This window comes from Phoca vitulina, unplaced genomic scaffold, assembly GCF_004348235.1.
Source record: "Phoca vitulina isolate PV1807 unplaced genomic scaffold, GSC_HSeal_1.0 scaffold16, whole genome shotgun sequence".
Taxonomy (NCBI): domain Eukaryota; kingdom Metazoa; phylum Chordata; class Mammalia; order Carnivora; family Phocidae; genus Phoca; species Phoca vitulina.
This window is the reverse complement of record NW_022589719.1, coordinates 261,668-277,553: the sequence shown is the minus strand read 5'-3', so window position 1 is coordinate 277,553 and position 15,886 is coordinate 261,668. Positions and strand designations below refer to the sequence as shown.

Here is a 15,886-nt window from a genome sequence, read left to right as displayed (position 1 = left end):
CACGTGACAATTATTTAATAATATCCCCACATTTTATAATCCTAAACTTCTTAGATGTGTTTTCACATTATCGCATTTGACCCTTATGACAACTTTATGATGCAGCCTTACTATCTTTATTTTATAGACGATGAAACTGAAGGTCAAAGAGATTGAAGTAGCCAAAAGTTGCATGTGTCTGAGTGAGAAAAGTAGGCCTAGAACCTGGGATTTCTATACCAAAGCCCTGTGTGCTTTCAGCTGTCCTCTTGGCTTTCTAAGAAAACAATATCTAGTAATTCCCCCTTGTCAACATATTTATAGATTCCTAGATGATGAACTTTAGAAATTATGTGTGCTTCTGTACGTGTGTATGTGCATGCACAAACTTTAATACTGTTTTTTCTACTTTTAAGTGCACATTTTGGGGCTCTTTTTTCTTCCAGTGTTCAAAGATAGTTCCCAGAAAGACTTGCTGAATTTCACTGGCACTATTCCTGTGATGTATCAGGGTAAGTGTGGCAGTTGAGAAAATGTGGGTATTTTGTAAAAGAGCCATTAAACAAGAACTTATATTTGTTTAGTTCCATAACGTTCTCAAAGTATTTTCACATGTATATGATCTATACAGAACCTTACTGGATATAGCAGAATGCTGTCCTGTCTAGTCTGTGGCCTAGATTAATATCAACAAATTCAATTCAGTTCAACAAATACTTACTGAGTGTCAGTTCTGTGCCCACTACTCTGCTATGGGATAATGTACAGAGGACGGTGAGACAGATGTTGGGGAGGAAGACCTGCCTGTGCCCTTAGCTGGACTTAGAATCAAATTGACATGAGACAGATGCAAAGGAGAAATTCAAACTGAATAGGCGTATGTATGGGGGATGCACACAGACATGAGATTCCAAAGACAGTGGGGTAACATGAAGCTTATATGAGCTAAGGAGAGGGGAGGGGCCTGTGGACACAAAAGGGAGAAAGACCATTAGCAAGAAGGAAAAGGAGATGTTTGGAAAAATAAAGATTGCCCTATTATGCAGATAAGTTTTTTAGGTAAAGGGGAGTTTCTTTTAAGAGCTCTCTTCCTGGTAGAGGCTCTTTGTTCCAGTGTAAATATAGGCATTTGAGAGGGAGGCAGAGAGCTTTTCCTCCATCTGCTGGGTTTTGATTACTTTTAACTCAAGATAATCTTTATGCCAAAGTGGCCCATCTTGGGCAACCTGCCTTGGGCCCCTACACAGACATAGGCCTGCTCTTAGGGAGAGTTCTTGTTGCTTTCCATATCAAAATGCAAGGATCACACCTTTTTCTCCATTACATCAATGTTTTGTTCCTCTCCCTTTCCGCCTGTATGGTGTCCCCATTCTATGGGTGAAACTGAATCTTAGCCTAGTCAAGTGATTTACCTAAGACCACACAGCGGTATCAGGCTATAACTTGAAACTCCAGTAGGAAATTTGGGGCCATGACAGCTCAAAGAAAGCAACATATTTTCAGGTGGCCTGACAGGTTAAAATAATTGTTTGCCCCAAAAAACAAACAAAAAATCACTAGCTCCCCTATACTTAACTCTTCCTATTTGTCCAGACCTACTTCTATCAGTGTTCAACAGGACTAACCTTTCAGATAGGTATCATAGGTGATTGCTTATATAGTATGATGTAAAGAACACCAGTGAAGCATTGGTTCTAATATACTTCTCTGAAGGGGTTCCCTGAAATTCCACAACTAAAAATTTATTCCTCTTTTAAAATGCAAATAATCCCAGGAAGGATATTATCCAAAATCACTAATACACCGTGCTGTGTTTATAGAAAATGCTCGATAAATATTTATTGAATGGTTGAGTTTGTTTATTTGATTACTGACTAATAAGTGAATTTGCTGGGCATACGAGAGGAGGTGCCCTGAAAAAAGGGCTGAGGAGGATCTGAAAACAAATGGTGAGAGAACAGTGGAGTTTGCTCCTTTACAAGAGATTCACCAGTGTACTGTGGGAATACACTGCTCAAAAGACACCAAGAAGCTAAATTTCGGGGGACTTTTTTCAAAATAGGTGCTTCATTACAGTAGTCCCTAGACTGTTACAAACCCTTCTTAATTTCTTCCCCTCCATGATGACTCATTGGCTGGGGTGCACTCATGTTTCATTATGCCTCTGTTCATGTCCCACCATGACATCTCCTTTGGCACAGGAAATGCATAGGAATTCAGTTTGGTTTTTATACATAGGAATGTGGTTGGAGATGAAAGTAGATAACAGTGAGCTCTGCAGAAATTGCAGAACTGATTTTTATTTTCCTCCTTGCTCCTCTCCTGCCAAGCTCTCAGACTCTTTTCTGGCTGCCTAGAGAACCTTACTCAGACCTGTTTCCCATTACTTGTGTTCTGCATTTATTATGATTAGATGTTAGAGAGAGAGAGAGAATTATTGCCCACCCCAATGATTGATTGGTTGATTGATTCATTCCCAACTCTTACCCACCCCAATGATGTCAAGGGTAGTTACATATTAACAGAGAAGCTCATGAATTTAAGTGAATCACTGCTTAGTAGCATTTCAGTTTGAAGGACAGTGTGGGGAAGTAAGAGGAGGGCATAAAACTTTATTTTATTTTGAACTTATTTTAATATGATTGGTATGATGCCCCTCATTGGCATTCTGCATCTCCAAGAGCCAACAAGTTATGTCATTGCTTCTTACACTGGGTCTTCCGAGGTAGTAACGGTACCTGCAGTACCTTTATTTTTGCAGTACCCTCTTTTTTTTCTTTGCTTTTGAGTAGAATTATATCAATTCAGTGTGATCCACACTATTTATTTCCTGCTGATCAAAAGGTCAGAATGTATTATCTTTCTCATCTGTAAAATGGTACAATAATAGAGCCTCACTCTAGAACTATGAGGATTAAATGAATTACTATAAATAAGCTCTTGGCATAATGCCTGGCACATAATAGAAGCTTAATAAATGTTGACCGTGATTATTTGTCTGCCTGATTTCTTCCAGTTCCTAGTTTTATTAGTATAATAATATATACTCATGCTAAAAAAAGTAAACAATTGAGAAAGGATGAAGTTAAGCTTGTAATTAACTTCCCACCCAGTCCTATTTCCCTGATGAATCTTCCATTGATATTTCCTTACGTATACCTGCCGACATTTTCTAGATTATTTCTTATTATCTCTCCAAGATTGTGTCAAGGTTGTGATGACACTTTTTTCTTCATCCATTCATTCTTTAGAGATGTATATTCATCTTAATAAGATGATACCCATCTGAACTTTATTTACAGCTAACTTAAATTATATTTTTATGATGTAATTACTTGAGATCTGAGGACTCTTCCAGGAGTTCTGACTCTTTGGTAATGAATTACTGAAAGCTAAATGGGCAGGGTAGGAGGCAGGGCATTTGCTGACAGAAAAGAATGGGAAAGAAGGAAGGAAGAAGAGAACAGAACGCCAGTAGTGAATCTTACCAGTTAGACACGGGAATCAGGCTCACCAGTTGCTTTGCCAAGCATGGGCTATTAAAATGCATGGACGCTGCTGGGGAGGGGCATTGAGGGAGGCAGCAGATCCTTGATCAATTAGAAAGATACCATCAATAGACATTTCTTTCCTTTTCTTTAATGTGTAGTGATTAACACAGAAAGTGGCACCATCAGGATCTGGCCTACTACAACTATATTATGAAACAAACAAATTTGCATGGCCTAGAACAGTGGCTTTCAAATGTTTTGATTGTGACGCACAATAAGAAATACTTTTATATACACAGCTAGTGTACACATGCGTGCGTGCACACACACACACATTATAAGCATATATATATGAAACACCATACTACCTGTCATATATTTTATTTTATTTTCAATTCCATTTTAAGATATTGTTTGCAGCCCACTAACTTAATTTTGTGACCTAATTATCATGACCACAATTTGAAAAACACTAGAGAGTATATAATATTCGACAGAGTAACTACTTCTGGAGTAATTTGATGGTGTGTCTCAGTACCTGTCAGTCACTTTGTGGTGCTATGATCACATGACTTTATAATCATAGAATTATCTATGGATCAGTTGCTATGCCTATACCGAAATTGTAAATACTTAGACACTATGGTGACGAATGTTAACTAGACTTATTGTAGTAATCATTTTGTAATATATACAAATATCAAGTCATCACATTATACAATAAAACTAATATGTTATATGTCAATTGTATCTCAATTTAAAAAATTGTTTTAAGACTTAGACAAAAGTAGAAGAGGAGTGTGGTTTTGAGAACTACTGATATAAAATAATAGACCCACAAGTATTAGGATGTTTCTATAATGTACTGATTTTCAGTCCTACCTGCACATTAGAATTACATGGGAAGCTTTTAAAAAATGTTATCCACACCCCATCCCATTGAATCAGAAACTTTGGGTGAGTGGCCTGGATACTGGTATGTTTCCAAGTTTCTTAAGTGCTTCTAATGTGAGAAAGGGCTGAGTATCCTTGTATCTTTAGAGGAGGAAGCAAGATGAGAAAAGTAGCTGTCAGTGGAAGGAAGATTTCCTTAGTAGGAAAAGGATTGCAGTGGAAAATAAAACTTTTTATTTAGACCTGGCCTATTTCCAAAATGGGTTTGAGGTACATTGCAAAAATTGCCAACCCTTCATGGTACTTACCATGTCATGTACCGTTCTAGGAATTTTACATACCTTAACTAATTTCATCCTCACAACAACCCTATGGAGTAGGAGGTATTATTTCCATTTTATAGAGGAAGGAATTGAGGCAAAGAGAAGTTAAGGAACCTGCCTAAAATCATATAGCTAGTCATGGGTGAAACTAGGATTTGAACCTAGGCATTCTTGCTCCTGAACAGCCATATTCATAAATACAGTGATGAAAGACACGCAGTAAGACTATGAAAGCAGGAATGACTATCAGGAAATACAATAGAACAGCTAAGGTAATTGATCAGATTTCTAGTTTAAGGTTAGTTTTTACACTTTTATTAGGTTTAGCTTTGGGCTTCCTGGCATCCAGGGCCGTCAGAGGTTTTTGCTCTTGGTAGGCATGATATGTGTAGGTGGTTAGCACTGCAAGAGCATGCACTCAAGTTCCTGGCTCTCGGTACACTGAAATTTAAGAACCCCTGGACGAGGTCACTGTTAGGGTTATTTTCAGCTCCAAGTCCTATGTATCTAACCCAGCTCATTTGCACTTAATGAGCAACTTGAGAGTCCGTATCAAATGTATTGAATTCATCTTTGTTGATTCATTCATTTTTCATTTGTTTATTCATTCACTCTTACTTATATAAGAAACCTTTATTGTCAGCCAGTATGTTAGGCACTCTACTTGGTGCTGGGGTTATAGAGATGAAAAATACATAATCCTCTGGAAGTTTACAATGTGAAAGGAAACATAGACCTGTAGGCAAATCACTTCAATGCAGAATAAGTATAAAAATAGAAGTGTCCACTACCTTTCAAGAAAGGTGCGATAGCTCTGCTTGGGTGGAGCAAAGAAAGTTACATCGAGAAGATGCTGTATCCCAAATTCCTGGCACAGTAGGTCCTGTAAATACTTATTGGATTGAATTGGATGAGCTGGTCATTGTCTTAAATTTCTTCAAGTGTTACGCTGGTGCTTTAATGGGAACATGAAAATGGAGAAGTAGCCCTTGATTTATATAAATCCTTTATATATACACTTGCCTAGACTACATGTCTTAAAATGCCACCTAGCTATACCATAAATATAATGTGTATGCTTCATCATTGTTTGAAAATGTGTTTATTTTGCTTCACATAGGTAATACATATAACATACCAATTCGTTTGTGGATTTTGGATTCCCACCCTTTTGCTCCCCCCATTTGCTTCTTAAAGCCAACTGCAAATATGGGAATCTCAGTTGGAAAACATGTGGATGCTCAAGGCAGAATATACTTGCCCTATCTTCAAAACTGGAGCCATGTAAGATCAATTTGGATTTTCTTTTAAAAGTTTTTATTTTTCTGATTATTTATCCTAATGGTACAAATAAGTTACTGAATTTTCTTTCAATGGTATTCCGCATATGGACTTTAAAAGTAGTTTGAAATTGAGCTCCCTGGAAGCACCCAAGTTCCAGAACCCCAGTGACAGACCGCAGCCTGCATGAAGTGCTCTCTCCAGGTCTGGAGCCAACTACTCTTTGCTCCCGCTCTTCTGATAGTGTTCAGTACTTGATAAAGGACATGAAAAGTTACTAGCAAGATATTGGACATTATCTCCTAGTCCCTCCTTCTTAAAGATTTTTATGTAATATATGTATTTATTTGTAGTTTTGCCTCTTTTTGACCTTTATGTAAATTGAATCATACTGTATATAATCTTCTGTTACAAATTTTGTTTTAACTCAGCATTAAGTTTTAAAAATTCATTCACGATGATTTATGTAACTAGTTTATTTGCTTTACAAGTTCTCACATGCAATTTTATTTTCTGTACTTTTCATCTACCATTATTTTGAGCACTTCTCATTTTAAATAGTATTTTCAAAATACATGGTCTTTAATTGGTTGCCTGATGATCTCGCATAAAAATATTGGCATAATGTATTTACAAATTGATCTGTTGTTAGAAATTTAATGATGAGCATCCTTAAAGATAAATATATATAAACATAAATGTGTATATATTATAAATCTTTAATAATTTCCTAATGATAAATCTCTAGGAATGGAATTGTTGGATCAAAATTTATAAATATTTTGAAGGCTATTCTTATATATTGCCAAATTGGCCTCCAAAAGGTAGACAAAATGTATCTCTACCATCACTTGAAATGTGTAGAATCCCTGTTCTCTAGTACCCTTGTTCTAACAGAAGGTACTATCATTAAAGCAAAACAAACCTTTGCTTCTCTCTATATATTTACTTAGAAGGATGTAGAGTATGTTCTCCTTTTTGTAAAAATTAAGATTTTTATGAAGGATAATTTAGAATATATTTCTACGTATCCAGGAGGTTGTAGGACAGGAGCACCAGGAACCCCTAAATGAGACCAGGGATATGTCAAGAGTCAAGTGAAGTTGGAGTAAAGAAAGGATGGTGTAAAGATTACAACTTTTTATTTTATATACATCCCGCAAAAAGGTGTGCAATTATGGACATGTTTTATTTTGTCTTTATACTTTTCCGTATTTTTCCATATATATAAAACCTTTAAAAAGAAGAAAAAAAGAAATACAAAAAGAAGGGATGCACACCAGGTGGTTGGTAGTGGAGGTTAGGTGGAGGAACACTGACCTTTTACTTTATGAATTTGTACGTCATTTGCATTATTTGGTGATTTTAATAAATAAGATTGCCAGTTAAATGTGCTAAATAGGGCATAAAAAATTTGTCATTTGGAGGGACAAAAATGATATCTTAATGTTTAGTTTTTTGACTATTTGAGAAATTCAAATCTTTTTCATATGTCAGTCGATTATGTATGCTCTAATTATCTCCTTCATCCATTTTTACCCTTTTTTTTTTTAAGCTATCCTCAAACAGTATTTTGACATCTGTGCCCTGTTGTGGGAATTCATTTTTCTTGTTTCCTCTTTCTGGTTTTCATTGGCTTCTCTTTTCATAGTTTTGTTTCTATAGTAAATACTCAGAGGTAGCCCTATAGTCTAGTTGAGGTTATGCTTTATTTTAGTTCAAACAGTATTGATTTCATTTTACTATTTTGAGCCTCTTTATTATAAGCTAAAACAGGGGCACCTGGGTGGCTCAGTCGTTAAGCGTCTGCCTTCAGCTCAGGTCATGATCCCAGGGTCCTGGGATCGAGCCCCGCATCGGGCTCCCTGCTCCACGGGAAGCCTGTTTCTCCCTCTCCCACTCCCCCTGCTTGTGTTCTCTCTCTCACTGTGTCTCTCTCTGTCAAATAAAAAATCTTCAAAAAAAAAAAAAAGCTAAAACAATTTTTCTTAAACTAGAACTAGTCTTAAGAAGACAATACATTATTTAAATTGCCCTATTCAAAAGTACCACAGTAACTTTAAGTTGCTCATGCAGTTGGAATTATAATTATGTAGTAGAATTACATAGAATTTTGGAGCTGGAAGAAATCTAGAGGCTGTCTAGGCCAAGGATTGCAGACGTTTTCCCCAAGAGATTCAATGTGCTGTGTTAGACCTACAGAATTTTGTTAAACAGCAAAGTGGTTTTGTTTTGCTTTGTTTTGTTTTGTTCTTAATATGAATTTGAATGCCTATATGTATACTCTTTCCAATTTGCCACAATAACCATCTCGCTAAATTTTCTTATACTTGACAACTTCACACATTATTATCTGCTTGGTCTTTAAAAGTGTTTGAGGGGCACCTGGGTGGCTCAGATGGTTGGGCATCTGCCTTCGGCTCAGGTCATGATCCTAGGGTCCTGGGATCGAGTCCCGCATCGGGCTCCCTGCTAGGCGGGGAGCCTGCTTCTCCCTCTGCCTCTGCCTCTCTCTCTCTGACTTTCATGAATAAATAAATAAAACATTAAAAAATAAAAATAAAAAAAATAAAAGTGTTTGAGTTTTTGATCCTAATAGCTTCATCCTCTTAATTTATAAATAGTGAAAGTCAGACTCTGAGAAATTAAGCACTTTTTAAAATAAGCAAACTATTGAATATTTTTAATAGTAATAATAAATATTTTACACTCACAGCATATAGATTTCATGCATTTGTTTCTCCTAACAGCCACTTGGGATTTATTATTCATATTATACTGCTGATAACACTGAAGCTCAGAGAGGTTAAGTGGATTTCACTACGGTTGCTTAATAAATTAAAAGAAACAGTACTGGATTAGATAATATTTTATCAGTGTTACTTTTCTGATTTGATAATGCTTATATAGGAGAATGTCTGGTTTTTTGTTTTTTGAGGGTTTTGGGGTTTTTTTTTTTGCAGATTTTATTTATTTTGAGAGAGAGACAGAGAGAGAGAACGCATGCACACGTGAAGCAGGAGGAGGGGCAGAGGCAGAGGGAGATAGAGAATCTCAAGCAGACTCCACCCCAAGTGTGGAGCCCAGCACAGGGCTTGATCCCAGGACCCTGAGATCACAAACTGAGCAGAAACCAGGAGTCAAATGCTCAACCGACTGAGCCACCCAGGCACCCCTGTTTTGTTTTTTCTTTTTTTTTTTAAATGTTTTATTTATTTATTCATGAGAGTCAGAGAGGCAGAGGGAGAGGGAGAAGCAGGCTCCCCGCCTAGCAGGGAGCCCGATGCAGGACTCGATCCCAGGACCCTGGGATCATGACCTGAGCCAAAGGCAGACGCTTGACCATCTGAGCCACCCAGGTGCCCTTGTTTTTTCTTTTAGGAAATATACACTAAAGTATTTAGGGGTGAAAAGGTATTAGATCTGCAATTTATTCTCAGTTGGTTCAGAAAAATATAGAGAGGGAAGGAGACTGAGAAAATATATGTGCTAAAATGTTAACATTTAAAAATTTTTTGTACTTCTTTTTGCAACTTTTCTATAAGTCTGAAATTATTTCAAAATAAAAAAAATCAAAAAAAGAGAGACAGTTCCTGAACGTAGGTACTTTGCCAAAAGCACATTCATGTTACTTTCCCATCTTTTGGAGATGTGGATTAGCATTTCTCTAATTTTCAGTTTAAAGAATTAAGTAATTTTTCAGTTAAAAGTATTATGTAATTTGGGGGTGCCTGGGTGGCTCAGTCGTTAAGCGTCTGCCTTCAGCTCAGGTCATGATCCCGGGGTCCTGGGATCGAGCCCCACGTCGGGCTCCCTGCTCAGCAGGAAGCCTGCTTCTCCCTCTCCCACTCCTCCTGCTTGTGTTCCTGCTCTCGCTATCTCTGTCAAATAAATAAATAAAATCTTTTAAAAAAAAAAAGCATTATGTAATTTGTATGGTAGTTTTCAAAAAATAAGAGCATAATGCAAAACTTTCTTTTGGTTAACTTGGTAACAATATATAGGTTAACAAGGCAGTATTCTTTAGGAAAATTTTTGCGTAACTTTTCCCTTTGTATTCTGCAGCCTAAATCTGTCATTGTTGGACTAATTAAAGAAATGATTGCCAAGTTTCAAGAGGAACTTCCCCTGTATTCTCTACCGTCATCTGATGAGGCACAGCAGGTAGACTTGCTAGCCTATATTGCAAAAATCACTGAAGGTTTGTATTTTTGTTGATCAGAGTTATGAATTTACAATTTCTCACTAATATCCTTTACTCTCTGCTACTGGATTTCTATAAATAAATATATTCATGTATCTGTACATATCTGTGTTGAATCAAAAATCCTATACGTCTATCATAGGGTGTTACCATACAGTTCCAATAATTGTAGTTTCTTAAAATGGAAAAGATTACTCTTACACTGACAGATAAAATAATTTTGTGTTTTGTTCAAAATCACTTGATATGATGATCCCAAACCTTTTTCATTATATGTTTATGTGGCTTTTTGCCTAATTCAATAAATATATTGGATCAGAAAATTTGTGATTCTCATGTTTCTCATTGAGGATAAAGCAAAATATCCATGCTTATAAAATTCAGTAAGGTGTTAAACATTTTTGCATTATAGAACAGAGTGGTAAGAATCAGAATGTTTTTCAGGATTACGGAAATTCTATTTTTTAGTCTTATATAATATGTTTTAATTGTTTAGAAAGATATTTTCTTTTTAAAGGGGTAGTCTCTGTTTAGTAGAATATTTACTGAGATTCCTGTCTGTCTTGCTTGTCACTTGTTCACATATTTTTGAGTGCTTCTTCTGGGCTAGCACCATGTTTTCTGTCCAAGTTATTGAAGGTTGGTGTATTTTTTTAAGATGCTAAAAAAGATTTTTGATATTATTTCAAAATTCTCATGACAATGCACTTTTATTTCTAGGTGTCTCAGACATGAATTCAAAGAACTGGGTAAATCACGAGCATAAAACAGTCAATAAAATTACTGTGGTTGGAGGTGGAGAACTAGGTATTGCTTGCACATTAGCAATCTCAGCAAAGGTATGTAAGCATCGTGCTTATACATCCATCTATCATGTTGCTACACTTTCAGGCAGTTTATGTTTAACATACAAGAAATGATGGCTTCATTTTGTCTTGTGGAAAAACCTCATTTTGCCTTAAAATATATTTAGTAAGTTGGCAAAAAAAAAAAAACTGAAAGCTCTCATCAGGGATATTAGTACTTAATTAGTATCTTAATTAGTACTTAGTCATGGAATAGGCTTTAAAAAAGAGATTTGAACAATGGGCTCATCATCCTATTCCAAGGGAAACCTCAACGTGACATTTATCTGACTTAGTCACCAATTCCTTTGTGTTTTCTGAGTCATGCCGCTTTAATTAAGCTCTTATTTAATATAATACTTAATTTTAGCTCTTTCTAAAATTAACTTTTTTTTCTTAAAGATTGCCTTTTCTTGTATAATTACTCCACTTTCTCTTAGGACCATAGTTTCTAAATTGATATTTTACACTAGTTTGAAATTTGTTTATTTTTCCATCAGTCCTTTTTACTAGATCTCCTGTATATAAATTATTTTCAGAAAGGCTTAAATTCCCTTCCAGAGAGGTTCAAAAGACCTTCCAGCGTCCCAGTATCATGGTAACAGCATGTCTGTGTCTTTTCAGGGATGTAGCCCAGAGTGGAATAGCTGTCCCTCTCTGTTTATTTGGTAGCTGGCATTTTGTTTTTTTCTTTTCTATTAAAATTTGATTGTTTGTCAGGCTCCTGGGTGGCTCAGTCGGTTAAGTGTCTGCCTTCAGCTCCGGTCATGATCCCAGGGTTCTAGGATCTAGTCCCGCATTGGGCTCCCTGCTCATCGGAGAGCCTGCTTCTGCCTCTGCCTCTGACCCTGCTTGTGCTCTCTCTCTCGCTCTGTCTCTCAAATAAATAAATAAAATCTTAAAAAAATTTTTGTCACCTAAATTCTTCCCTTTTTATTCCAGACTCACATATGTCTTAGGGATAGGTTGTACTTTAGTAGATAATTAAATTGTATCCAGGGAGCTAGAAAATTTTAAAAGCTGGCTGCACAGAACAACATATACTAACTTTTGACTTCATTTCATTTCCTCTACCCTCCATCTGAATACACAAGTCCCTCTTAATTGGAGTTTGAATTGTTTTCAGTTCCTTTGTTACTAAACAGAATGATTCCATAAACATTGCTTCACAAGTTGCTTATTTTCTCCTCTGAATTTTCTTTTAGGTGTACATAATCTCAAAAACAGTACTAGTGTGGGGGCGCCTGGGTGGCTCAGTCGGTTGAGCGTCTGCCTTCAGCTCAGGTCATGATCCCAGGGTCCTGGGATCGAGTCCCGCATTGGGCTCCCTGCTCAGGGTGGAGCCTGCTTCTCCCTCTCTCTCTGCCTGCCGCTCCCCCTGCTTGTGCTCGCTCGCTCTCTAATAAATAAAATCTTAAAAAAAAAAAAAACCAATACTGGTGAATCAGAGGGTATGAATGGTCTTTATGGTACTTATTACATATTGCTAGATTGTGCTTCAGAAAGGCAGAATTAATTTTTGCTGCTAAGAACAGTATGCACATCAATCTGATTTTTCACATCCCTAACAGTACTGAGTTTTATCAATTTTGTTTGGTTTTGGTTAAGTACAAGAAAGCCCCTTAAAGTCATGTTTCTTTAACAGTTGGAAGAGTCTCACTATCAGTATTCTTTTGTCTGTAAACTGTCTAAATGGAAATTTTTTTCCATTTTTCTTTGTAAGCATTAGTATTTTGATGCAAGATACAATATATCAAATATTATGATACAGTAGTAGCCATAATGGTGTCAGTAGAAGTGGTGGTGGCAGCAGTCACTAACCTTTGCTGGATGCTTACTAGGTGCCAGGCACTCCGCTAAACGACTTGACTAATTTTTACTAAGTTTTACCTAACCCTGTATGTTAGGTACTATCATTACTGCCATTTTACAAATGAAATCAAGGCAGAGGGAGGTTATGCAACTTGCCCAAAGTCACACTGTTAATAAATGGAGGCAGGATTTGAAGTGAGGCAGTCTATTTACAGAGCCTGTATTCTAAGTCTTTACTGCTCAGCGTGTGGCTTTCAGACCAGCAGCACCGGCCATATCTGAGATCTTATTAGACTTGTATTTTCTAAGGCCCCACCCCAGACCTGTGGAAGCAAATCTGCATTTTCACACAACCCCTGGTGTTCCGTGTGCTGTACTGATCTATTAAATGGTGATTCCCTTCAAGCTTGGGAAGTTCTGCTGTAAACCACTATGTTACACTGCCTCATTATTGCTGTTGTCCTTACAGATGGACATTTAGGTCATTTCTAGTCTTTTGAATTGCCTTATACGCATTGTATCACGTTACACATGTACTAATAAACTTATAGGAAAATTTCTATAAGTGAGATAAGTGGATTAAAGGAATTACTGTGTTTTTAAATTTTGATAGAACTTGTCAAATTATCCCCTATATCAGTCGTACCAGTTTATGCTCATACCCACAGTGTGTAAGAATGTGGGTTTTCCCACACTACTGTTGTTTAACTTTTGGATCTTCGTGTGTCTCATAAATAAAAAGGTAACTCATAGTTGTCTTTGCATTTCTCTTTGAGTGTAGTTGACAATAATAAAGTTAATAGGTACAATTTAGAGAGGACTTCCCTCCGCCAGCTTTGGGTCACATATTAATCCTCATAACCCCATGAAGTAAAGCCAAGTTCAGTGACTTGCCTAGTGTCACAGAGTGTAGCTCAGTTGTTTTCTTTTGTACTTTCTGCCTGATGGTCTGGTAGATCCCTGGGTACTCTTGCCTTTGCACACTAGTATAGGAAAGATCCTCACACTGCTTACCACTTTAGAAAAAGACCTTCTGGGTGCCTGGGTGGCTCAGTTGGTTAACCGACTGCCTTCAGCTCAGGTCATGATTCAGGGGGTCCTGGGATCGAGCCCCACATCGGGCTCTGTGCTCCATGGGAAGCCTGCTTCTCCCTCTCCCACCCCCCCGCTTGTGTTCCCTCTCTCTCTCTCTCTCTCTCTATTAAATAAATAAATAAAATCTTTAAAAAGAAAAAGACCTTCCACAAAGGTAACTTGACTTGGAGGAGTTTCTATGCTGTCATTAGCCCATGGGACCCAGGGAGCCATCTACAGGCATGCGGAGTGTTTTCCATGAGATCTCTGGGGAAAGTTCTACATGATAATAGGATTTTATTTTAGATTTATGGCTATTATCCTTTTTTAATTTTATTTTTTTTTTAAAGATTTATTTGAGAGAGAGAGCAGGAGCAAGAGAGAGCACAAGCAGGGGGAAGGCAGAGGGGCAGAGGGAGAGGGAGAAGCAGGCTCCCTCCCAGGACCCTGGGATCATGACCTGGACCGAAGGCAGATGCTTAACCAACTGAGCCACCCAGGCACCCCTATTATCCTTTTTTTTTTAAAGAGAAACTTGGCATTGGTGTTGACTTTCATGCTAGAAGTGAGGCACTAAAATAGAGCAAAAATCACTCTAAGTACTTTCAGAATGGAAATTATGACATCAAAATGAAGACATAAACTCAAGAACAACAGCAAATGTATTGAGTACACCAGCTCATCCTTATTACTCATTGTCCCATCAAAGGAAATCTGCAGTCTGTGACTTCTGAGTTAAGTCCTGCTAGATCCCAATTTTCAGTCAAGCCTAAAGGATCACATGACTCAAGTTCACAGTAATTTCTTGATTGCGTGTCCTTTTATTGCTATTGTATTACTTTTCCTTCATAAGACAGCGCATGAGGCCTGTGCATTCTACTTTAGCTTCACTTCTGAATGAATTTAAATTGAGTAACTGGCCGTGTTTGCATAATGCTGTATATTCTTTTTCTTATTTTACTGTACAGGGCATTGCAGACAGACTGGTCCTCTTGGACCTCTCAGAAGAAACAAAAGGAGGGGTGATGGACCTTGACATCTTTAGCCTGCCTAATGTGGAGATCAGCAGAGGTATGGTTATTCTGCTTAAAAGATGTTTGCCTCATTTGTTCTTGTATTTGAGTCCTAGAATTTTTTTTAATGCACTTTTTTTTTTTAGAACAGTTTTAAGTTCACAAGCAACATTGAGCAGAAGGTTTCCTGTATATATCCCTTATCCCTGCACACGGACAGCCTCCCCCATTATCAAAATTCCCCACCAGAGTGGCACAGTTGATGAACCTACCTTGACACATCACTATCATCCAAAATCCATAGTTTACATTACGGTTCACTCTTGCTGTTGTACGTTCTGTGGGTGTGGACAAATCTATAATGACACGTATTTACCATTATAGTATCTTTCACTACCCCAAAAATCCTCTGAGCTCTGCCTTGAGTCATGGAATTTTAATGCTAAAAAGCACATTAAAGATCACCTAGTCCAAGTTCCTCATTTTGCATATTGGGAAACTAAGATTCAAATAAATAAAGTGACTTACCCAAAGTCATACGAGATTGTAATTGATTACATTAACAGGAGTCAAATGAGCAGAGAACATTCTGATTGGTCAGAAGGATTTATTCTGTCTTTGACTTATACTGTAGTATAGATTTGTTTTCTTTGATTGCTTCCATTCTCATAATATATTGGTTAAGAGCACTGGTTTTAGAGTTAGGGGGTTGCATCCCAGCTCTGCCACGTTACAGCTCTGGCATTTGTCAGGTTATATAACCTCTCAAAGTTTAGTTTTATCACCTATAAAGTGGGAATAATACCTACCTCTTGGTATATGGCAGAGTGTTAAGATTTTTACAAAAAATGCATATCGCTTTCACTAAAAATATATTGTTAAAATAAGTTTTAATAAGAACAAAAGGATTTCTGGGGCGCCTGGGTGGCTCAGTCGTTAAGCGTCTGCCTTCGGCTCAGGTCATGATCCC

General features: G+C 37.2%; 1 protein-coding gene across 3 annotated transcripts in view; it reads left to right on the top strand.

Moving 5' to 3' along the window:
• UEVLD (UEV and lactate/malate dehyrogenase domains) overlaps positions 1–15,886 on the top strand; it is a 45,780-nt gene that overhangs the window by 6,324 nt on the left and 23,570 nt on the right. For all 3 annotated transcript variants that reach the window (XM_032414169.1, XM_032414168.1, XM_032414170.1), the window contains exons 3-7: positions 426–491; positions 5,808–5,971; positions 10,034–10,169; positions 10,893–11,011; positions 14,872–14,974. In XM_032414169.1, the coding sequence (XP_032270060.1) occupies positions 426–491; positions 5,808–5,971; positions 10,034–10,169; positions 10,893–11,011; positions 14,872–14,974 (588 nt within the window). The remainder of the gene's footprint in view (positions 1–425; positions 492–5,807; positions 5,972–10,033; positions 10,170–10,892; positions 11,012–14,871; positions 14,975–15,886) is intronic.